Here is a 25,387-nt window from a genome sequence, read left to right on the forward strand (position 1 = left end):
AGAATAAACAAAGCCCAATGTTAATAGAAAAAGAAAATGATAAAGATCAGAATGGAAATAAATGATATAAAAACTAAAAATAAGATTAAATGAAACTAAGAGCCAGTTCTCTGAAAAGATAAACAACACTGATAAATGTTTAGCCAGACTCGTTAAGAATAAAAAAGCAGGAGGACTCAAATAAATACAATCAGAATTGAAAGAGAAGTTACAACAGATAACACAGAAATACAAAGGCTTATAAGAGAATACTACACAAAATTATATGCCAACAAACTGAAAAACCTAGATAAATAGATAAATTCAGAAATGTACAGTCTCCAAGACTAAATAAGAAACAGAAAATTTGAACAGACCCATTACTTAATTACAAAAGTTAATCTCAGTAATCATAAAAACTCCCAACAAACAAAAGCCCAAGACCAAATGGTTTCACAGGTGAATTCTACCAAACATTTAAAAAGAGTTTATATGCATCCTTCTCAAACTATCCCCCCCCAAAAAAAGGAATACTTCCAAATTCATTCTACAAGGCCAGAATACCTTGTCATCACATTGATGATGAACTTTGATGCAAAAATCCTCAACAAAATATTATAAAACTGAATTCAAAAATAATTAAAAGGATCATTCACCATGATCAAGTAGGATTTATTCTAGGTATGCAAGGACAGCTTGATATCTGCAAATCAATCAGTGTCACACACATTAACAAATGGAAGAATACAAACAATAGCAATCATCTCTATAAATGCAGAAAAAGCACTTAACAAAATTCAACATCCATTAAAGATAAAGAAAAAAAAAAACTCTGAACATAGTCAATTTAAAGGGAATATACCTCAACATAAAGGCTATTAATAACAAACCCAAGCTAGCATCATACTCAACTGGTGAAAAGATAAAAGATTTTGCTCTAATATAATGTGTAAGACAAGAATTCTCTCACCACTTTTATTCAAAATAGTATTTAGAAGCCCGAGCCATAGCAATCAGACCAGAAAAATAAAAGGCATCCAAATCAAAGAAGTAAAACTGTCACTATAGATGACATGATATTACTATGTATATAAAATCCTAAAGACTCCATTAAAAAAAAGATTAGTAAAGTTGGAAGATACGGAATTTGTATTCAGAAATCTGAGCATTTCTATACACTATGAATGAATCATGAGAACAAGAAATTGAGAAAACAATACCATGTACAATTACATCAAAAATAATAAAACACCTAAGAATAAATTAAAGCAAATAAGTGAAAGACCTGTATTTTGAAAACTCTAAGCCAGTGATGAAAGAAACTGAATATGACATGACTAAATGATAAGTGCTATTGCTGGGTCATAGGGGAGTTCTATTGTTAATTTTTTGAGGGATACAGGATTGCTGATGCATAGGGGCACATGTACCCTAGTGTTCATAGCAGCACTCTCAACAATAGCCAAAACATGGAAAGAGCCTATGTGTCCATCAACTGACGAATGGATCAAGAAGATGTGGTTTATCTATACAATGGAATACTACATGGCAATGAGAAAGAATGAAATCTGGCCATGTGTAGCAACATGGATGGACCTTGAGGGTGTTATGCTGAGCGAAATAAGTCAGGCAGAGAAGGACAGATACCCTATGTTTGCATGTATAGGAGGATTAGGAGTAACTTAACGGAGGACTGTGGGGGAGAAGAAGGGGGAAAATAGTTGGGGAGAGGGAGGGAGGCAAACCATGAGAGACTCTTGAATGCTGAGAACAAACTGAGGCTTAATGGGGGTGGGGAGGCAGGAGAAGGGGGGTGATGGGCATGGAGGAGGGCACTTGGGATGAGCACTGGGTGTTATATGGAAACCAACTTGACAATAAACTATTTTAAAAAAAACAGGAAAAAAATAAAATAAAATAAATGGAAATATATATACCATGCTCAAAGATTGAAAGAATTAATACTATTAAAATGTCCATTCTATACAAAGCAATTTACAGATTTAATGCAATCCCTATCAAAATATCAATGGCATTTTTTCCAGATTTAGAAAAAATACTAAAATTTATATGGATCCCAAAAGACCCTGAATAGCAAAAGCAATCTTTAAAAAAAAAATTTTGTTAACATTTATTCATTTTTGAGAGAGAGATAGCAGGTGAGGGGCAGAGAGAAAGAGAGAGACATAGAATCTGAAGCAGGATCCAGGCTCTGAGCTGTCAGCACAGAGTCCGACACAGGGCTCGAATCCACCCACGGTGAGATCAAACCTGAGCCGAAGCCGGATGCTCAACCAACTGAGCCACCCAGGCGCCCCTAACAAAAGCAATCTTGAGAAGGAGAACAAAACTAGAAGTACCACACTCCACATATTCTAACTATAGTCTAAAGCTACAGTAATCAAAACAGTAAATTGCAGGTATTAAAAAAAGACATGTGGATCAATGGAACAAAATAGAGAGTCCAGAAATAAAGCCATGTTTATATGGTTAATTAATCTTCAATAAAGGAGGCAAAAACATATAATCGAGCTCTTCAATAAATGGTATTGGGAAAACTACATGCAAAAGAATGACATGGGACCACTTTCTTATACTATAAACAAAAACCAAACAAACCTCAAAATAGATTAAAGAATTATATAAGACCAGAAAGCATAAAACTAATAGAAAAAAATTTTAAAAAGTAAGCTCTTGGAGAATGGTCATAGCAGTATTTCTTTGGATCTGTCTCCTCAGGCAAGATGCAGCAAAAGCAAAAATAAACAAATGGGAACACTTCAAACTAAAATGCTTTTGTACAGCAAAGGAAACCATCAACAAAATGAAAAGACAACCTGCAAATTATATAACCAACAAGAGGTTAATATCCACACAACTCAGGGAAAACAAACAATCCAGTTAAAACACTGGCAGAAGACCTGAAAGACATTTCTACAAGGAAGTCATTCAGATGGCCAACAGACACATGAAAAGATGTTCAACATCATGCATCATCAGGGAAATGCAAATCAAAACCACAATGAGATATCACCTCACGTGTGTCAGAATGGAAAGTATCAAAAAGAGAGGAAACAGCAAGTACTGATGAGGGTATGAAAAAAAAACAAAAACAAAAACAAAAGGAACCCTCATGCACATTTGACAGAAATGCAAAACAGTACAGCCACTATGGAAAACAGTATGGAGATTCCTCAAAAAATTAAAAATAGAAATGCCACACGATCCAGCAATTTCACTTCTGAGTATTAATGGAAGGGAAGGGGAGGGGAGGGGAGGGGGGAGGGGAGGGGAGGGGAGGGGAGGGGAGGGGAGGGAAAAGAGAGAAGAAAAATAGAAAAAACAAGACAAGACTAATTCGAACAGATATATGCATCCCTACATTCACTGCAGCACTGTTTAGAATAGCCAAGTTATGGAAGCAATCTAAGTGTCCATCAACAGATGAATAGAGAAAGAAGTGGTGTGTGTGTATATATGCAATGAAACATTACTCAGCCATAAAAAAGAATTTGTGACAACATGGGTGGATCTAGATGGTATTGTGCTAAATGAAATATGTCAGAGAAAGACAAATATATGATTTCATTCATACATGGGATCTAAGAAACAAAACAGAAACTGACTCCTAGATATAATGAATAATCTGGTGGTTGCCAGAGAGAAGAAGGGTGAAGGGATGCACAAAACAGGGGAAGGGTACAAACTAACTACAAATAAGAGGTACAAGCTTTCAGTTAAAGTAAATGAGACATGGGGACACCACATACAGCACAGGGACTATACTAATATGTAATAATCTTGGAAAGTGACAAATGGTAGATTTATTGTGGTGATCACTTCACAATATATAAAAATGTTGGGTTACTATGTCTATATCTGAAACTAACATTACCTGTAAATTATACTTCAATTAAAAAGAACTAAAATAAATTGACAAATAAATGCAAAGCAGATGGCATCATTTCCTCATCACTTCCCTTCCAGAGCTCTGGACTTTTCAGGATTAAAAGGTCTTCATATCTGACCCATGTTTTCCCCTCCAACTCTGCCATTATCCTAAAGACACACTTAAAAACATTCATATCTTATTACAATAAATACTTGGCTGGCTACTCCCACCCTCCCCAAACTGTACTCAAGGAAACCTTCCTTGACACTCTATCCTTAATGTCCTAATGCTTAGTATGTGTCCCTTCCTAATTCTGAAGAGCTGATTTGCCCACCATTACATCTGTTCTTTGTATAAATGTTTTTGCTGTTAGAATCCAAACTTTGCACAGGCACGCAAGGAAGAAAGCATTTTGGATTTCTAGTCATTAGCACAATGCACAGCATTTAGTGGTATATAAGTTTAAAAACCCTATTGCTAGATATAAAACTTGATTTGAAACAAGTTAAAAGTAATCATGACGTATTTAAAAGTATATTTATACCAGAGTAAAACTATTTAATCTTGATTTCAAACTCTGATGGGGCTCTTTTAGACTCGACCTAGAAAGAAATGAGTTGCATAAACACTAGGTTACTGTTTTATTTTATTTTATTCTGGGGGGGGGGGTGTCACCTTTTACATTCCTGATAATTCACTGGCCCTAATTTAGAAAGCAAATAAAAATCCTCCTTTATTCCCTCTAGTTTCTTTTCTATAAATGTTTCTCTTAAGAAGATAAAGCTACCAGCATCTTACACACACTTCTAACATCTTCTGAACTTGCTACAACTACTATTTCTTCCCTGACATCCATGCCTGTAATCTTCATCTCTTGCTTCCTGACGTCTGTGTCTATTGTTTTTATATTCTACAGCACCACAGCAGCCATGACCTCCTGTTTCTATAATTTTTTTTTTTGAAGAAACCGAACGCTGGCTATAGTATTGCTGACATGCTTTATTTAGCCTTTTCGTTTACTTTACATCATCTTAGGCTCAAAAGCATTCTATTGGTGGGTGTATTTGTCTAACTGAAATTATACAACTTGGGTAACTTTCCTGAGAAATATCATGCCAATACATTATGTAGACAATCAAAATTATGATTCATACTTACATATTGTTTTTACTGATAAACTCAAAATATTTACAGAATATTTGGCACTGTTTGCTTATTAACAAACAAGTGCCGTGGATGAGTTATTTCAGCAATCAAGGAAAGAAATCCAAAATGCAACAACCTTTCTTCAATACCAGTGTAATTCTGCCATCAACTGTGCACATTTCAAACTTAAATTTTCTTTCTAGTCAGAAGAAATCCCAGGATGACAAGTTTAGCTGTCTCCTTGTGAACTAGAGATGGGTAGAACAAGTAATGACAAGTTAGCTCCTGAGTCAACTTGTCAAAGACTGAATCCTAAAATATAGCATCCACTGAAGTAGATATGTGACATTTAATAGCATCAGTTCAACAACTTTCCTCTGTGATGCTTATCTAAACTCAGTGTACATGGAATGAAGCATCAAAAGACATTTTCAACACAAATCCTGGCCAACTTTTTAATTCCAACTAATATCAAACAATGTTTTTACATTCCTAGGTTCCAAATTAATTTACATCTTGAAAATCTGAAAAGTTACTTTGAAGAACTTGGTAATAGAGTTCTAATTTTCCATTCCTCAAACATAAATTTTAAAGGGCATTTCAAAGTCACATAAAGAAATATTCCTATATCCTATAATGAATCAAGAATAAGACCTAGAAACCAAGCCCCAGGACTTACAAAAACAATTCTCTCAAAACTGCAATATAAAAGCCACAAAGTTTACCTATCACATTTGAGCCTGGTCTACTGATAAAAACCAGACTGTCTTCTCAAATAAAATCAATAAATTTGACTGCATAAAAAATAAAGAATTTAAAACACAACGAAAAGCCAACCATACCCCATAAATATGACTGAAAAATAGAATATCGTACACATAAATCAATCTTTGTTTGGTCAAAAGTAGTTTACTTTAGGGCACCTGGGTGGCTTAGCATCCAACTCTCAATTTCAGCTCAGGTCATGATCTCACAGTCTGGGGATCGAGCCCCATGTTGGGCTTCACGCTGGCATGGAACCTTCTTAGTATTTTCTGTCTCCCTCTCCTTCTACCCCTTCCCTTACTCACATTCTCTTTCTCTTTAAAACAAAACAACTTTTGTTTTCATTTCTGAAAGATATTTTTTTGCTAAATTTAGTATTTTAGGTTAACAGCTGCTAGTCTGCTTATTTTGTCAGATTTTTTAAAATGCTGTTTGTTTTTCTCCAAAAAAGACTTTAATAAATTGTCTTCTGGCTTGCATGGTTTCTGATGAGACATCCATATCTTTGTCACCTAAACTTAATGCTTTTTTTCTCTCAGCACTCAATTTTTTTTCCTCACAATGGTTTTCAGAAATTTAATTACGTTGTATCTCTTGATATGGCTGGTTTGTCTCTATCATGCTTGAGGTATGTTGATCTTAGTACATATGCGGCTCACAGTTTTTATCAAATTCATATATTTGCCCATAATTCTATAAAGATTTTTGGACTTCTTTCTCAAGTTTTGGGATTCTAAGTACATTTACATGAGACTGCTTGATATGCCCCAATGGTCACTGAGTTTGTTGATTTTACTTAGTCTTTTTCTTCTCTGTGCTTCAGTTTTGATAGTTTTCAAAAACTTTCATTCTTTCAAGGTCATCTTTTTTTTTTTTTTAATGTAGAATCTACTCTTGCATTAAGCTGATCCAGGGAAATTTTCTTTTCAGATAGTATATCCTTCAGGTTTAGGATAATCCACTTACTTCTTTTTTAATTACCCATTTTCCTCATTATCTTTATGTTTTCCTTTACACTGCTGAATATATTTATAATATTTCATAATCACTCTACAGTCTTTGCTAATTCCATTATCTTTCCCACTTCTGGGTCTGTTCCTATCAATTGATTTGCAGCTTTCTCACAACACAGGCAATTTTAGCCATACACTAGGCATTATGAGTGCTGAGTGTCAGGACTGTTGTCTTCTTTTACAGAGTGTTGATGTTTATTTTGGCATAATTTGCCTGTTTGACCTCTGACAAGTAAATTACTTGCAGAGCACCTGATGCTTTGCAGATCCATTTTTAAGCTTAGTAATAAGGTAAAAAATAAGTCTACCTTTAACCTAATAACCTTAATTCTATGGTGTTATCTTTTTGAGATCTATGCAAATGCCCTGTGTGTTTAATGAGGTCTAACCTAGCCGGACAGAATGTGAACATACTCCACTGTCATCTAATTTGTGGGAATTGTTTAGTTCACAGTACCATGGGAGCTGTTTCTACCTAGCCTCTGGGAACCTCACCCTACAAATATCCAGATTAGTACTGAGCCAATGATGGAAGGAAACTTCTATGAAGATTTCCAAAAGTCTTTTTTTAATCTATTTTCCTCTGTTCTGATACTATCACTGGAAAATTTTAGCTACTACAGATTTCGTAAACTCCTCTCTCTCTCTCCCTTTTCAATGTAGCAAAAACACCACATTCTGTTACGGTCTGCCCATTCCTAGTGCCATAGATTGAAAAGTGCCCACAGGTAAAAAGACACGGTGATCTTAAATCTTACTTTGTTTGTTTCCCTGCTCTCCATAATTACAATCCTGAGATGCTTATTGTCTCAACATTTGAAAACAGTTTCAAGTACTTTGCCCAGTTTTCTAGTTGTTTGAAATGGGAGGGCATGCTCCAGGCCAGTAATTTCCTCATGGTCAGAAATGAGAGGCTGGCAATTTTATTTAGTCACTGCATCCATAAATCTCTCTCATTTTAATTTATACAGATACAGTATTTTTCGCCTACACCTTCAGACAGGAGTTTGCTGCATAAGTTTAGTGAGAAGCAAGCAAACAATTGCTAAGAAGATCTGCAGATACAGAGACTGTGGCACAAAAATCATGCAGGAAGAAGTATTATTCTAAAGGTCTTGTTTCTTTTGAAGCCAACAGTTCAGTAAAATATGTTAAAGCACCTCATTCCCCAGGAAAAGCAAAGGTTCCAGTTTTTCAATCTCATCTCTGCATACTATTTAGGCAATCACCCACAGGAATGGGAGAAACAGCCTTGTTTCAAGTCTGCTTAAAACTTTTAATGTTTTATGTTTAATGTTAAGTGTTTCACTGGGTTGCAGAATAAATCCAAATTCACACTTTTAACAAACAGTATTTTTTTAAGTTTTAAAGTATCTTAAAAAAAAATACATATTTTGTACCCTTGAAAAGAACCTGAAGTCTTTTCCAGAACAAGCCAAGTTATTAATTACATTTAGCTGATAATACTAAGATGGTATCAGTCTATCTTTCCGAGCTCATTGGTTCATGTTTCCTCCTCAGGAACTTAAGGTCAAGGCCAGCTTGCGCTGAAATTGTTCCCTAGCCATCCTACTCCTCTGAGCCTATTGTTTCCACTTTATAGAATACCTTAGTCTCTTTGCTCCTTCATTTTTTCCTACTGAAATCCTATCTAGCATTCTAGATCTAGTTAAATATACTTCTCTTAAAAAAAAAAAAAAGTCATTATCCTGCTCATATTTCTTTAGAAGTGATATTCTCATTCTTTTGGGTCTTTTCAGGTATTATCACATTCACTTGTTCATTTACTTGATCTATTATATGAAAGGTGCTTTAAACTGAGTAAAAGAAACTTTTGAAGCAAATAATATATACTTTAAAATCTACCTGTGTTAAATAGTCACGCGTTCCCTTTACTGTAATTCTATTTAACAAAAAAAAAATTCACTTTATAATATAAATTTGAATAGTTTCTTTCTTTTTGCAAAACCTGTGGGGGCAGTAAGGAAAGAGAATCTCTTGTTTGTCTTGGCAACATGCAGATTAAACTACCTCTATGAATTAAATCGTCAGTAAATTACAAAAGCAGTCAAGCTGATATTGTGGGCAATCGGCTACTATTTAATTTGCAATTACATGCACAATTTAGAAACCATTTTAAGATAATTCACCCTCCAGAGTATTGCTAACATATCAGCTAATGCAAAATACAATTCAAGGAGGGGAAAAAAAAAAACATCATATGTAATAAATTGATATGAAAGAAGAATCTTAAACTCAGGGTCTTAATCTCCCAAAATGAGAAAAGTAATCTGTTCCATAATTGTGGAATGTACTGATGAAGTGTTTATTCTCCAGTGTTAGCTTCTTTATGTCAGGAATTTGCAATTAACACTGAATGCAGTCAGGCTTGGGAGCCATCAAGTGCATTATGCTATACTATAGGTCAACCAAGAAATCTTAACAAACTAAACCCAAAACAAAGAAACATGCCAGCCTTTTCTGTTTCTGATAACATATCTGAGTTATTCATACTGTATTCATTACAACCAACAACCTTTCAGTTAAAGCTTAATAACAGGTGTCTTTGACAAATGGGCATGTAGCTATAGAAAGTGAAAATCGTGAACAGAGTGGTTTATTCATCAGAAAAACATATATAGAGAGTGCAGGCTAACATGCAGAAATAGTTTTCACATTTTAAGAAAAGGATGCTTTGAACATTCCAGTTAAAGTAGATATATCACCTATTGTCCAGGAAAATGCCTTCTGACCTCATAGTCTAGAACACTCACTAACAATAGATATTCAAACCATTATTTTTTTTAACACAAAGAAATCCTAAGTCATAAAAGAAAATCAGAGTCTTAGTCCCAATAGTAGCACCAAATAGCAAGCCAGAAACCCTTAAGTGTAATCAAGAAGGCTTTATTTTATAAAATAATAATTTTTAAAGTATACAAAGAATACACATTAAAGTGACACCATCTGGAACACCTTCTGTTTAGAGCTTTTTAGAGCAAAAATGCTCTGTGTGTGCAAAATATTTTTGCAATATTTTTCTGTATAAAGACACGTTATGCACATAAAGATAATCATTGTGAAGATTAAAATATATATCTAAATACTGACTATATTCAGTGGATGAGTATCAATATATGAACTTTTCCAGTTCAGGGCTTTTTTTTCATCTTCCTTCTCTTTAAGAAATATTAATATATTTTGGCACTTTAATCAAAGGTAGACAAGGACAGGGAAAAGATGTAAAATTTATTAAGCTTATGACTTGCAAGATATTACTAGGAAAAAAAAGACTTAAACTTACAGTTGGTTGGTTTCCTCTTTCTTTCAATTATTCACCCTATCTCTATATGCTACCAATATGAATAATTGGAAGTTGTTTTACTTCCTAAAGCCACAATTTTATCTGTCATTGACAAGTTTAACAATCTACGTTAGCTTACAGTCATTATTTCCCAAGAAACAGATCAAAAAAGAGATGAAAAAGGGGGCAATGCAATGAAATTATCTTCTTTTGACACTATTAAAACAGTTCTTAAGCAATCATATCTATAATTAACTAGCCTTATTTGAGTACTGGGAGAGGGTATCTCTATCTTGGTAAATGATACAACCATTCCTAAAGTCACCCAGGCCAAAAGCTCAGGAGTCATCCTTATCTACCAGGTCAAAAAGCAATGAAAACCATCAGATGGATATCTTTCTCAACATTCTACCCAAAAGCTCTAGAAAGTTACCAACATCCAAAACCATCCATCAGTTCCTCTTCTCTTCCTGTTATAATCAAGGGACCTTACTTTCTTCTTGTCCCCTTCTCTTATACCTTCAATATCTCCCTTCTTGCATCTCTTTCCATCAGAATTTAAACTTGCGCAAATTTAAACCATCTAAAACAAACTGCACACATATTCCCTTTCTGGGACAAATCCCTACTACCTTACTAATCCTATTAACCTCCAGACATTCTCAACAAACTTACCAGCTGTTTCAAGTTACAGAATTCCCAAACTTAATCTAACCCAGTTTCTGCTTTATCTCTTTTGCTCTCTTCAAAGTCACCAGATGGACTGTGCATCAATTATCCATTGAAGTATCTGCCCTCCTCAGCACCTAACAGTTCTGATGATTCCTGCCTTCTTGAAATACTCTCTCTGGTTTTATGGTGGTGGTTTTAGGACACCATCCTCTCTTGGTTTTATCCCTCTGGATAAACTAGATTAAAATCCCAAGGCAGCTACTCCACCCTGACAATCAACCAGCCTCTAAAATCATGTGTATTCATCACGGCTCTAACACACTACTTCTTCCCTTCTCACTCCATAGATTCTTTCTAAGTGACCTCCTCTTCTTCCTTCTATATATGGGTAACTCCAAAGTCTATGATCTCCACCCCATTAACATGTATTTGAACATCAGATCCATAGATGTAACTTCCTCCTAGCACTTTGTCCTTGAACGTTTATAGGCAACTCATGTTTAACACGGCTAAAATCAAACTCATTATTTCCCAAGCTCACTCTCAAACCTGCTCTTTAGCCATTATTCCCTATTTGAAGTCCATTTTATTCACATAATATATACAAATGTAAACACACACATATATACATACATATGTGTACATGTACATATAAATACACAGATCTATAAATATGACAGCCTACTTTGCCCCACATAAGGTGCATGTCCTCGTACATCTGCATTCTCTATGTTCTGTCAGAGTTTGTAATCTGTACACTCCCAATCTCCCAGATGGATTCTTTTTTTTTTTTTAAGTTTACTTATTTTGAGAGAGAGAGAGAGAGAGAGAGAGAGAGCGCGCACAAGCAAACGTGCACAGGAGAGGAGCAAAGAGATGGAGAGGGAGAATCCCAAGCAGGCTCTAAGCTATTAGTGCAGAGCCCAACATGGGGCTCATCCCACGAACCGTAAGATCATGACATGAGACAAAATCAAGAGTCAGATGCTTAACCCACTGATCCACCCAGGTACCCTACCCAGGCTGATTCTTGATGACTCACACTTCTGACCTCCCTTCTTACAGCTCTCTCTTTAATTAGGTAAGAATTATATGGAGATATATATTTTTTTCTAACAAAATATTTTCTAACAAAGTAATTTAATTTTTCTAATAAAATGCTGAAATTTTAAATTCTGGTAACATATTTTTTCCCCATTGTATACAATATATTTATTTCCTCCATCTTTTTTTTTTTTTTTTTTACAAATAGTTTATTGACAAATTAGTTTCCACATAACACCCAATGCTCATCCCCACAAGTGCCCTCCTCCATGCCCATCCCCCCGCCCCCCCACATCCATCAGTCCTCAGTTTTTGTCAGCATTCAAGAGTCTCTCTTGGTTTGCTTCTCTCCCTTTCCCCCACCATCTCCCCCCTTCTTCTCCTTTTTTAATCCAGGCTCTTAGTACATTTGTTGGTTTAATTCTTTTTTTTTTTTTTAAATTTTTTTTAATGTTTTATTTATTTCTAGGAGAGAGAGAGACAGCGTGAGCAGGGGAGGGTCATAGAGAGAGGGAGTCACAGACTGAAACCGCTCCAGGCTCTGAGCTGGCAGTCAGCACAGAGCCCAATGCGGGGCTCGAACCCACGAACCGCGAGATCATGACCTAAGCGAAAGTCGGACGCTTAAATGACTAAGCCACCCAGGCGCCCCTTTTGGTTTAATCCTTGAGAATGATTTGGTGTGGTAAATAAACAATAGTTGTTTTAAAAATTAAAAAAAATCTTTAGGTTAAGTTACAAACTGACCTCAAGTTGATTTCAAAATGGACTTGTGAAAATAAAAGAAAACCTTTAGAATGGAGTCAGGAGGGAAGTCTCATTTACAGACATGAGTCCGTCAATTAATTGCAGACCCAACAGGCAGGGCATCTTCCAAGCCCATTACTTCAATCTTTACTAGAGCAGCAGGAGGAAGAAAGGTTTTCTCCTCCTCAGCAACTGCCCAGTCAATGAGAGACCATCAAACCTCAGCCAATGAAAAGTCTCTATAAACTACCAGTTTAGTCCAAAGGGCTTTTTGTTTATAAAAGCCCCTACAAGTGCCCATTTGCCTCTATAAAAGATTACTCCTTTTCTTTTCTCTCTGGATTGCCCAATGCTTTCATTGTAGCTTGCTTGTCCCTACTTACAATTCTGTATTCCCAAATAAACCCATTTTTGCCAGTGAAATAACTGGCAGCTTTATTTCTGGACTCGCAGATTATCCTCGTCAACATCATATAGGCACCATAAGGCTGTTACTAGTGCTTAAAATAGTACCTGTTACACCATGCGTTCAATACATTCTCATCATTGTGTTCTGGTTAATGTCAGAATATTATTGATTTGGAGAAAACAGGAAAAGCAAGTAAAAGCAGGATGTAAGCATGTGATAAATACAGTTGTTTTCAAATGGTATATTTTGTATGACAGCTGTTCAAAGAGATTTAAGGAAAATAACTTGGTTTTATAATTGTTCCTGTATTTTTCTTCTACTCCTGACATATTCCTTGTTCTTCACTTAAGTAAAAATGTTTGCAATATAACTTGTTAATAACTCATGTAGATAAAAATTTTGAAATTATCAGAAACACAAGCAGCTTTGACCATTATTTTGCAATTTCATTGGTTTTCAACTACTCTATGAACTCAGAGTGTATCTGAGTGCACCTCCTGATTCATGTAGTCCAGTGGAAAGGTCAGGATGATACAAAATTAACAAAATGTTTGTCCTCTGGGTTTCCTATTTTACATTCACAAGGGAGTCCACTGCATGCAATAGGCACTAAATAAAAATTCATCAAGTTGAACAATTCTAAAATCTGTTTGCTACATTTTAATCCAGGTTAGCCACATTTTAATTAAAATCTATGTATCCTTGATCAAATTCCTCTTAGCCTGAAAATGGTAAAACAAAACAAAACAAAACATAGCTAGAGTAATCTGATAATATAAATGATAACTACAATAAATTCAACTACAAGTTGCTATTTATTTGCTTAAAAACATAAGTTCTGGGAGTTCAGACTCCAAATCTGCATTGCGGACCACTTTTTTCCTGCCACAAAGGAAGGAAATTCCATAAATATGAAGAGCATGCATTCCATAAATACGGATAGATGATTGTAAACCTGCATTATGCTAGTGCCTTAATAATACAAAACCATCTAAACATAATACTACCTATTATTGCTGAATATATAATTAACAGTACTCAGAAAGTACAGAGAAACCATCATCTGGTACCAAAAATCAGAATCTCAAGTCTCATAAACACTTATAATCCCAGAAATAAACAAGTAAAAAAATACTAATTATGCCTATAAATTCAAAGAAAAAAAGCTTCTGACACTAATATCTGATCAGCAATATGCTTACTGTCTGAAGCTGTTAATGTCCTCCCATGAAACTGAAGACAGGTTCAGATAACTGTTGAAAGTTGTTATTTGTGTCACCAACAAAGAAAATATAACCAGAGGGGAGGCTAATTCAGCTCTATTTTTATATTATAGATGTTTCTGCAAATTATCTTGTACTCCTGTAGAGCTAAACATACTGCATCAGTGTAATTATGGATTTAAAATTTTTTTTAATGTTTATTCATTTCTGAGAAAGAGAGAGAGCGAGCGAGCGAGTGAGCGCGAGCACAAACAGGGGAGAAGCAGAGAGAGAGAGAGAGGGAGACACAGAATCCGAAGCAGGCTCCAGGCTTTGAGCTCTCAGCACAGAGCCCCATGCAGGGCTCCAACTCAAAAACTGTGAGATGGATCTATGACCTGAGCCAAAGTCAGAAGCTTAACTGACTGACTGACCCAGGCTCCCCAACATAATTAAGGGATTTTAAAGCAAATGGTAAAAAATAGGAAAAAAAAAAAGTTTGCTCAAGATTTTATACCTAATCGTGATATGACCCCACCTGTTCCTTCCTAGGCTCTTTTTCTGTATCATGCTCCTCTTCCTGACCTCTTATTATTGGGGTCCCAGGAGCTTCATCCTCAAATCTCTCTTCTGTCTCTACTCTTTGTCTAGGTGAATCCATCCAGTTCCTTAGCCAATGACTCTCAAACCTCGACCTCCAGCTGCAACCTCTCCACTTAATTCCAGACTTACATACCCATATGCCCACTCACCAGCTCCACTCTGCTATCAAAGAGACATCTCAATGTCACCATTTTCAAAACCAAATTCTTGATCTACTACCCTAAACTGACATTAATATCCTAACTCTAATCTCCTACATTTGTTATCTGAAAAAACAAAACAAAACATCATCATCATTCAGGTACTTGCTCAGGCCAAAAATTTGGGGTCATCCTTGACCCCATTCATCTGATCAATGAACAAACCCTCTGGCCTCTGCCTTCACACTGGCTCCAACCACTCCTCAACACTGTCTTATTAGGTCAGTCATCTCTGGTCTGGCCTCTGTAGCAGCATCGTAAATGGACAATCACTTTTACTCTCATCCCCCAAAAGTGTGTTTCCCTGGAGTCAGAGGAGACCTTCAAACACCTAAGACAGGTCATTCCACTTCCCAGCTCTCCAAATGAGCAGCTTCCCTTCATGCCCAGAATGAAATTCAAATCTTTACACAAATCTTTTACCTGTGAGGCCCTATATGATCAAGCCCAGGAAGATCTCTGATATAATTCTTTTTCTTTTTTGAAATAATTTCTTTCTACCCTCTCACTCATTCAAATCTCCCAGCCAACAGCAGCCTGCTTGCAGACCATGAACACGCTAAGCTATGTAGGATCTTCAAGATATCCCTGGAACACTCTATTCCTGCCGCTGCATGGCCTGCTTCTTCGCTTCATGCACATCTCTTACCACCCTATCTAAAACAGGATACTGTATCTTTAGGCTCTCTCCTTACAATATATTTCTTTAAGTATTTAAAATTGGTGCACGTAAAACTATGTAATTATTTTTTTTGTCTGTTCATATTCTGCTTCTACCTCTAGTATGCATGTTCCGTGAGAGCAGAAAACCATGAGGGCATAAAAATAATTTTATTCAGCACAATATCCCCAATACCTTGAACAGTGCCTAATATGCAGGAGGTGCTGCTTATGTTTAAGTGAATAAATTCAAGAAATCAAGTTTATTTTTGCATGACTCACATGCATAGATAATTCAGGATATTATTTATATTTATCATAAACCTACATCAAAAATACATTTACAACTGCCAATATGCACCCCAAAAATTCACTTAAATGTGAATGCCCCAAAGGAATCTAAGTCTATTGAAAACTAAAATGACTGATCACACTGATCTTGTCATAATATAAAAATATACAAGCTTTATTAGTATATTCTTTCTACTGAAAAGTGTGTGTGTCTGTATATACACACACACACACACACACACACACACACACACACACACACAGACATACACATACACATACTTCAGACAACTGCCAACAGGCTATAAAATAATAGATTCTCTCTCAAAGAAGATAACCAAAATATCCTACTGCCTAGAAGCATTACAATAAAGAGTAAAGAGCAAAAATGCACTTACCTCCCTTTTTCTACCAAGAGCAAGACATCTATTTTTTCCCCATTTTGAACCACTGTGCTGATTGCTGTAGGGAGGAAGAAGAGCATGAATATATCATTTAAAACATGACACTAAATACCCATAAAGACACACTTATTAACAGTACTTAGTCACGTCTGGAAGGAAAGCATCATAATTTTATGATGCTACTACCATCATATGCAATAAAGAACTGTACCCAAAATATAAGATGAGAGAGGAAAACGATCTTACTTAGCTCTTGCAGTCTTCTTAAGTGCATTCTATCCTCCTGAACTTCTTGCATTGGAAGACAAAAATGCAAACTAGATCTGTCCATAGAAAACCAGCCTTTTCTCCACTGATCCAGGGTATGGCAGTCTTTGTAGTAGAGTTGACCAATCAAATCATAGTCAGCTTCTGTTAAGTTTTCAGCAACAAAGGGAACAAAATGCTGTTAAAACAAATACAGAAAAGTAATAAAGACAGTGAAAATAGGAAATCCCTTCCCTATCTACAGATTTGAGGGTAGAAAAACAAAAATAGTTTTTCACCCTAAAAATTTAGAAGTAACAAAAATTTAAACTTGCTATCAGTCTTACAGCTGAACAGCTATAATGCATTTTCAAAAGGCATCATCTTAAACCACTATTTTTGATATATACAGAATTGAAATAGGAAAACATTCTCTAGGCTGATTTGTGGCATTTTTCAAAATGTCAACCTTCAACATTTGTCTCCATTTGTATCTTGCTGAATCTGTTCCTTTCCCCTTTGTGTATATCATGAATAACATATTTACCTATTAAAGAGACATACACAGACGTGACTTTACAATAGTGAAAAGATCTTAATCGTCACAATATGGCATTAATTCAAAGAATGATTTCTCCAAGTAATTTTTTCTCTGCTTAAGGCTCTAGGAAGGAAGCTCTTAATCTCTTTTGAAAACTTTTTGAAAACCTTTGAAAACTTAATGCAGTATGGACATTTTTTCCCCACAATCTTGTATAAAGTAAAAAGTTTTTTATTTTATTTTCCTGGGCCTTTGAAGTTCAACCACAGACTCCAAGTTAAGAATATTTTCTGGACTTAGGATAAATATGCAATATTTAAATACCTTGGCTATTGCCTCTGTCCATTTTCTTTGAGCTTGAGATGTTTCTGCTCCAAATAAAAATGCCCGTTCTGAGGGTAAATAGATCTCAAAGGTAAAGATGGGCCTATAGCACACATGAATAAAAAGTTCCACTGTTTATTTCTGACTCTTATGGAAACAACACAAAGGTCAAGTTTTTAATTAAATTAATCCCTTTGAAAACTGGATAATGCTTTGAAATCTATCATCTATTCCCACTGATTTATACTTTAATTCATTCAAATAAATGGAATACACTGGATCAGACAAAAGGAATATTCTTCTGATCACTGAATCACCCTACTGCATGACTTTGTTAATGCCCTATAGTTTTGACCCATGTAGTATCAAAGGGTTCTCTTTGGTTTCCTCTTCTCTCAGACCAGGCCATCCTGAATTACCTATTTAAAGGAAACATTGTCCAAAAGTTCTCTAATTAATCCTCTTCTTGTCTTAACAAATTTTCCTTCCATCATCTCATCTTATCCCCAAACTGTCTCTTCCTACTCAGATAAAATTAGAGTAACATCCCAGGTCCTGAATTCTTTCCTGGGATCCATCCATAGCTCCAACTATTTCCTGGAACATGCTAGGTACAATGTTGTTGTTACCTAAAAGAGCTTCAAAATACCCTACATGGAAGTCCTCTTCCTTCTTCTTCCCCCCCCCCCCTTTTTTTTCTTTATCCCAAACTGGTTATATTTTCCTCATGTTTCAAACCTAGAGGCCATCTATTTTATCACCAAGGTCAAAACCTTGGGGTTTAATTTCTTCTTCTTAACAGCAGCTCTTCATCCAGACAGACAGTTAATCTCATAGTTCAATCATAAGATTTTCTCAGACTCCTGGATTTTTTTTTTCTTTTTAATGATCTCTCTCTAAGTAAACTCTCAGTACCTGTCATCTCTCTACCTCCTATCTCTCCCTTACCATTTCAGTCAGGTTTCTTCCTCGAATACAAAAGTATGTAACTCCTCACTGCCTCAATTCATAGTTCAAACTCTAGAAAACGCTATTTCAGGAGACTCAGAATATGGCTGCAATCATTATTTTCTAACCTTATCTCACTGTAGATATTTTCTCCCGCCATGTCTGTTTGTACCAAGAACATTCCATCAAGACTGTTTTAATTCTGGATATGATTATATGCTGACATAAAGTAGTAACATTTTAAATTCTGTTTTATTTACTAATTAAGCATCTGAACACTAGAATGTATTTATTTTAAATTTCACAGTGAGCCATACTAATTATTCATTTAGAAAGAAGCACTGTCAAAGTTAAAACAAAATCAACTAATAATCAGTTTTCTCTACATAAAAAATCAAATTAGATTTACTAGAAAATAGTCACCTCAACGAGTATATACAGGTCATCACATAATAATACTATGTTATGTTTAATTTTATGTAAATCACAAAGCTTTACAAATCTCTTCCCATTCTCATAAAATTTATATTAAAATACTATGTTTCTATATAACAATCAAGATTTTAGTATAGTTTTTCATTAATTACATCACAAAATGTAAATTTCACACCAAGTATCTTAGATGGCTTATTTTTAAAAGTCCTTACAAAAATTTATTAAACCATTCTTTGAGTCAAATATATTAAATAAATAATGCTTACTCTTCTAATTGCTACTTTTTTGAAACCATTAAAAGCTAAAGCAAATCTTTAAGGAATTTGGCATTTCAATATGATATTAAATATATTTAGTTTTTTATTTTAATATGAATAACTCATCACTGACTGTTTTCTTCTGTCGCCTATTTGAATGATAATGTATTAAATGAATGCATAAATTATACATTAGTCTTCGATTTTAAAGGAGTAAATGATAAATATTTTAGGATTACATGTTCTAGAATGGAATGCTATAAATGTATTTCAAATTAGATGCAAATACGCTAGCCTTTCATAGTACCCAGTATAATATTTTAGTTTTTCTACTTTTTAGCGAATTCTCTAAGGAACTTTCAGAGCTGTAAAATGATTAAGCTTCAAGAAACCATTAAACCCTTTTATAATAAGCAAATGAAGAATTAAAATAACAAAACTCTTATTATCTGGAATGATAAATATCAGAAAATACTCGTCACCTCCTACCTGTGTAATAGTAAACCTACCCGGTATTTAAATAGAAGTCCTCTTTGTGGATAGCCAGGCAGATAACTTCACTGATATTAATGGTGCCATTAGGTGTGGTAGACTTATCATTTTCATAGTAACTCAAGAAGCCTCCTTCCAAAACACACCACTTTTTATTTGTCTCTAGGAGTTTAAGACAAATTCTAAATTGAGTTATACCATAAATCTAGTTTTTAAAAAGCACATAGTTTAAATAACAATTGAATTCAAATACATTTACTAATTTCCTATTTTGTGTAAAGAGTATGCTAGTGCTGCACGGGATATACAGTTGTCACTTTCTCTGCTCTCAGAAAATTTACAATCTAGTAATAAGAAATGTACAAGACAAAAATAACTTGATGCCCAGAAAAGCAGACAGATCCATAAAGACACTGCTGCAAACAACTCTGAAACAGCAAGGACTGATGTCTACATGGAGTATTCAGAGGAAAAAATGTAGTGTAAAAAGTAAGACTATGGTTGACATTAGGCAGGTATACAGAAGAATAAAGGGGCCATAACCTGTGGTGCCTTAGTTAGGGAATTTAAAATTCAAATTGTAAGGTTCTTCACAGGCCAAATCACAGGCCTACAGGTTACAGGCCAAATCCACATCATCACTTGTTTTTATAAATAAAGTTTTATGAAAATACAGCCACATCTACTCGCTTACGGATTGTCTGTGGCTGTTTTCCCACTACAAGGGCAGATCTGAGTTGCAGCAAAGATCATCGGGCTTGCAAAGCTTAAATAATTTAATATCTGATTCTTTTCAGAAAAGTTTGCTGAGATCTGATTGTGTAGCTTATGGTGTGCCACCAAAATGATTTCAGCACAGGAATATGATCAGAAATGAATGTTACACACGTTGCTTACTGTGGAAAATAGATTTATGAAGGTGAGACCAGAGGCACGAGACCAGTTAGAACACTATCAACAGAAATCTAAGTGAGACACCGGTCAGAGTGGCTAAAATGAGCAAATCAGAGGACTCTAGATGCTGGTGAGGATGTGGAGAAACGGGCACCCTCCTACACTGTTGGTGGGAATGTAAACTGGTACAGCCCCTCTGGAAAACAGTGTGGAGGTTCCTCCAAAAATTAACCCTAGAAGTCCCCTGTGACCCAGCAATAATAGCACTGCTGGCAATTTACCCAAGGGATACAGAAATGCTGATGCATAGGGGCACATGTACCGTAATGTTCATTGCAGCACTCTCAACAATAGCCAAAACATGGAAAGAGCCTATGTGTCCATCAACAGACGATTGGATCAAGAAGATGTGGTTTATCTATACAATGGAATACTACATGGCAATGAGAAAGAATGAAATCTGGCCATGTGTAGCAAGATGGATGGAACTTGAGGGTGTTATGCTGAGCGAAATAAATTAGGCAGAGTAGGACAAATATCATATGTTTGCACGTATAGGAGAATTAGGAAGAACTTAACAGATGACCATGGGGGAGAAGAAGGGGAAAAATAGTGGGGGAGAGGGAGGGAGGCAAACCAAGAGACTCCTGAATGCCGGGAACAAACTGAGGGCAGGTGGGGGTGGGAGGGAGGGGGAGATGGGTGATGGGCATGGAGGAGGGCACTTGTGGGGATGAGCACTGGGTGTTATATGGAAACTAACTTGAAAATAAACTATTAAAAAAAAAAAAAGAAGTCTAAGTGAGAAATTAAGACAGCCAAAAGCAGGACAGTGGTAGCAGGGAGGGGGGTTAGGGGAGGAAGGGTCTAAAGGAGGGAGATGGAGAAGAGAAGAAGGAAAGAAAAAAGTATGCATGCTTGTGTGTGTTTTAAGGAGATAAAACACATAATGGTTAAACTCAGGGAATAAGGAAGAAGTCAAACAGTCATTTTTAGCTTTGATTCCAAGGTGGGCCATAAGGTCCACTTTTATTTAAAACAAAATAAAGTACAAACTGTTTCAGTGGATGCAATGAGTTTTCTTTTAGATTGAATGGGAGTTAGCTGTTGGAAATCCAAGGAGAGATACCTAAGAGACCGATCACTATAGGTTTGCAAGGAAAAGGCCCAATAACTAGAAAGTCTTTAGATTACAAGTAGATGAAAATATAAACGAACCAAGGATAAAAATCTCAAGAAACTAAAGTATAAGGAGCAACCAATGTAGGCAGGACGAAAAGCAATAGAGCAAATGAGAAGAGGCAGTGTATAAACAGAAAGGTGCAAAGCTTTCGAAAAAGGAATGATTACCGCTACTAAATATAGCAAAGAAATCTAATCAAAGATGGGCTGAAAACAATATCTGTTGATCTTCCTTATAAGAAAGTAACTGCCTAGTTGAATTAGTGTGCTATGAAAGAAGCCAGGTTGCAGCATGCTGAAGACTAATTGGGAAGAAATAAAACCAGTCAGGATAGATCAACAGCCTATGACATTAACAAAAAAGGAAAAGATCTCATAAGCTCAAATGAAGGCACAAGCTCTGGTAAGGTAAATGGCAGACCATCCAAAAATGTTTCCCAAGCTGAACATTGTCTTTCTCAAAAACATAAGAGAATAAAGAGAAGAACTGGAAATATACAGTTAGATCTTGAGCTAAGATTACTTAACTAAAATGGTACTCCACCCAGCTAGCCCAATTTTTCCAAGACTGGGCTTAGGCACAATTCTCTTGGAACTCTTCTCTAAACTTTTATCATTATCAGGCTGAATTAAGTATCTTCCTGTGGCATCCTCAGCACTATGTAGTGGTGTTACCTAAGAAGGTGGAAATGGAAGTCCAAGACTCTGGATTCTAACAAAGCCTTCATCACTAACTGGGTACCTATGAAATACAACTTCATCATTCTCTTAGGCTCCTCATCTCCAAAATGAGGATAAGGAAAACATCAAACTCATAGGATTACTGTGATGATCAAAGGATGTACTACATGTGAAGCATACAGAAGTGACTTTATAGGTGGCTGTTTAAACATCTACTGACAATTTAAAATAGGATATGTATATATAACTGTAATATCTGAAATATTAGAAGTTATTTGATGACAAGGACTGTTTTCTTCTATTCTCAAGAATCACACACTGTAGGGGTGCCTGAGTGGCTTAGTCAGTTAAGCATCTGACTCTTAATTTTGGCTCAGGTCATGATCTTGCAGTTCAGGAGAATGAGCCCCGTGTGGGGCTCTGCACTGTGATAGCACAGAACCTGCTTGGGATTCTCTCTCTCTCTCTCTCTCTCTCTCTCTCTTCCAGGCCCTCCTCTGCTCATGGTCTGTCTATCTCTGTCTCTCTCTCAAATAAACAAAACAAAACAAAAAAAGAATCACCACCCTGCATAGCCTAGAGAAAGTTCGTTAAAATTATTATTTTCATAAACTGGAAAGTAAATTTATTAGTTATGGAGTTGATTCAGATAAGGTTGCTAACGCTGTATTAAAAGAAATACACAAGCAAGAAATGTGTTAAATAATGAATAGGAGCATCATAAATGGAATTACTTTTAAGCACAACAGGATGGATCCATGTATGCATCTCCATTCTCTCCCAAAACTACAGCAGAATGACAGTAAAGAGATAGAAAGTTAAAACTCAAAAGAACAAAGACCCAAAGAGATTCGCAGTACATAGCAAATGACTGACTTGTCTCAGAGGCAAAAGCTGGTACCTTCAGACATACAAAAGAGGTTAACAGGAAGCAAGTAATGTTCTACAAAGTTCTATAAACTATGGAAGAGGCTAATACCTAAAGAAGTGTAGGGTAAGAAGTAGAGTTGAAACAAGTTTATAATATAAAGGGAGTAAAGTCCACGTATTTTCTCCCCTGTGCTAATAAGCAGCTAAGCAACAAGCCCCCTCCTCCCTCATGTGGAAATCCTTTACTCTGGAGAAACTGGATCAGACAGATTCTAACCTGGGGGACTCTGAGCACTGTATGGAGGCAGAGGTAAGGTGCCATCTGGAAACGAAGTGGTTACACAACATTCTACAGACTCCTGGTTACCTGCCCACATTTTCATACAAAATGTTGAAGCCAGTGATAACCAAGACCCTAATCCCAACACTCTCCCCAAGAGACTCATGGAGTTTTCTCACAACTGATTCCAAACATTTCAAAGAAAGCTTTCAACATAAAAGACAGAAACCAAACCCAAGATAGTAAAATTTTAAAACTATAAATAATATCAGACTGTCAAAGGAAAGATACTGTAGCTTTAAAACAAGTACAGCATGGGGCACCTGGGTGGCTCAGTCGGTTGAGCATCCGACTTCAGCTCAGGTCATGATCTCACAGTTCGTGGGTTTGAGCCCCACGTCAGGCTCTGTGCTGACAGCTAGCTCAGAGCCTGGAGCCTGCTTCGGATTATGTGTCTCCCTCTCTCTCTGACCCTCCTCTGCTCACGCTGCCTCTCTCTCTCTCAGAAATAAATAAAAACATTTAAAAAATTAATAAAACATTAAAATTTTTTTTAAAATAAATAAAACAAGTACAGCATGTTCTAAAAAGAAAAAAGAACACAAAAATAAGTTTTGATAATTAAAATTACAATCATGAATTTTAAAATTTTAAAAATAAAAAAAGAGAGAAAGCTTAGAAAAGGAACTCTCCCAAAAATAAAACAAGAGAAAAAAAGATAGTATAAGATAATGGAGGTGGAAGATCCTAATATTACTTCAAAAAAAAAAAAAAAAGAGAGAGAGAGAGAAAAAGATCTGGGGAAAGAATTTATCAAAGACAAAGGATAATGTCTAAAATTTAAAAAACAAGGAACAAATCTGTTTTCCATGGAAAACATTTTATTTTTCCTTTGGTATAGTAAAAATTAGAAAAAGAATTGCTTATAAAGATCACCAAATACTGTGTTGCAACCAGATTAGGTTAAAATCAAACTAAAAAAAAATAAACCCACATGAATTTGTGGCCAACACAAAAAGCAAGGTTTCCTAACTGGCAATTCTCAGCAATCTCCACAGTCTGGAAGTAGAAGCAAGAAAAATAGACGGAAAACACTGGCTAAACTCTTCTCTAGTGGGAGAAACAAGCAATTCTAGAAGGTAGAAAGAATGCTTCTGAAATCACAACAGGGATTGAAATAAAGGTGGAAGAGAGCTGATGAACCAGACCTGGAAATGGTACAGGGCTTAGGAACAAGAAAATTGGAAAGGGTCCAAGAACTACATACAGAAGTAAGACCTGACCACAAAAATGTAGCCATGTAACACACTTTAAAGGTACAGAGTGAGCCAAAATCTGCTAATGCATAAACTATGAGAATCTCATTTGTGAAAGTAAATTATACAGATTAATAGAATACCTGAGTCAGTGCAGACATGAGTATAAATAATGGTCCAGACAACATGAAACAATATTGTGATACACAAAACTTAAGCTAAAGATAATTGGTATTGACCACTGAAATGATAAAGGGAGGAGAAGTTATTAACTACTACAACCAAATTGAGCAAGAAATAATGGAAGTCAGAAGCTACTTCCTAAGGCTGTATATGCTTTATCTCTTTTAATTTTGAAAGTAAAATTTGGGGTCCGTTCTAAAAAAAAGAGGCAATGCATATTTGCTAAAGCAGAGTCTAATGGAAGACAGTGGGATTGGGAAGAAAGCGTCATTTTGGAAACAAGTCTATTCAGGCTCGCTCTACTCCAACTGAAGTCTAAAAAACTATGTGCAAATATAAAGCGTGTATTTACTATTTCACTCTTCTAGTGGGTTTTACATTATTTACATTATTATACGTTCCAAAAGTACACGTCACTCCTTGCTTACTTCTCAACTGAAATTTAGACAATGAAAATATAAATAAAT

The 25,387-nt window shown here is 35.7% G+C and overlaps 1 protein-coding gene across 1 annotated transcript in view; it reads right to left on the bottom strand.

The window, feature by feature from the left end:
* LOC120224774 (arf-GAP with Rho-GAP domain, ANK repeat and PH domain-containing protein 2) overlaps nt 1–25,387 on the bottom strand; it is a gene marked incomplete at its 5' end in the record, with an annotated part of 120,794 nt that overhangs the window by 73,671 nt on the left and 21,736 nt on the right. Inside the window, 4 exons of the mRNA XM_039223039.1 lie at nt 16,326–16,389; nt 16,578–16,776; nt 17,443–17,545; nt 19,592–19,736. Of these exons, the coding sequence (XP_039078970.1) occupies nt 16,326–16,389; nt 16,578–16,776; nt 17,443–17,545; nt 19,592–19,736 (511 nt within the window). The remainder of the gene's footprint in view (nt 1–16,325; nt 16,390–16,577; nt 16,777–17,442; nt 17,546–19,591; nt 19,737–25,387) is intronic.

This window comes from Hyaena hyaena, unplaced genomic scaffold (assembly GCF_003009895.1).
Source record: "Hyaena hyaena isolate Hyena2069 unplaced genomic scaffold, ASM300989v1 scaffold_1256, whole genome shotgun sequence".
NCBI lineage: Eukaryota > Metazoa > Chordata > Mammalia > Carnivora > Hyaenidae > Hyaena > Hyaena hyaena.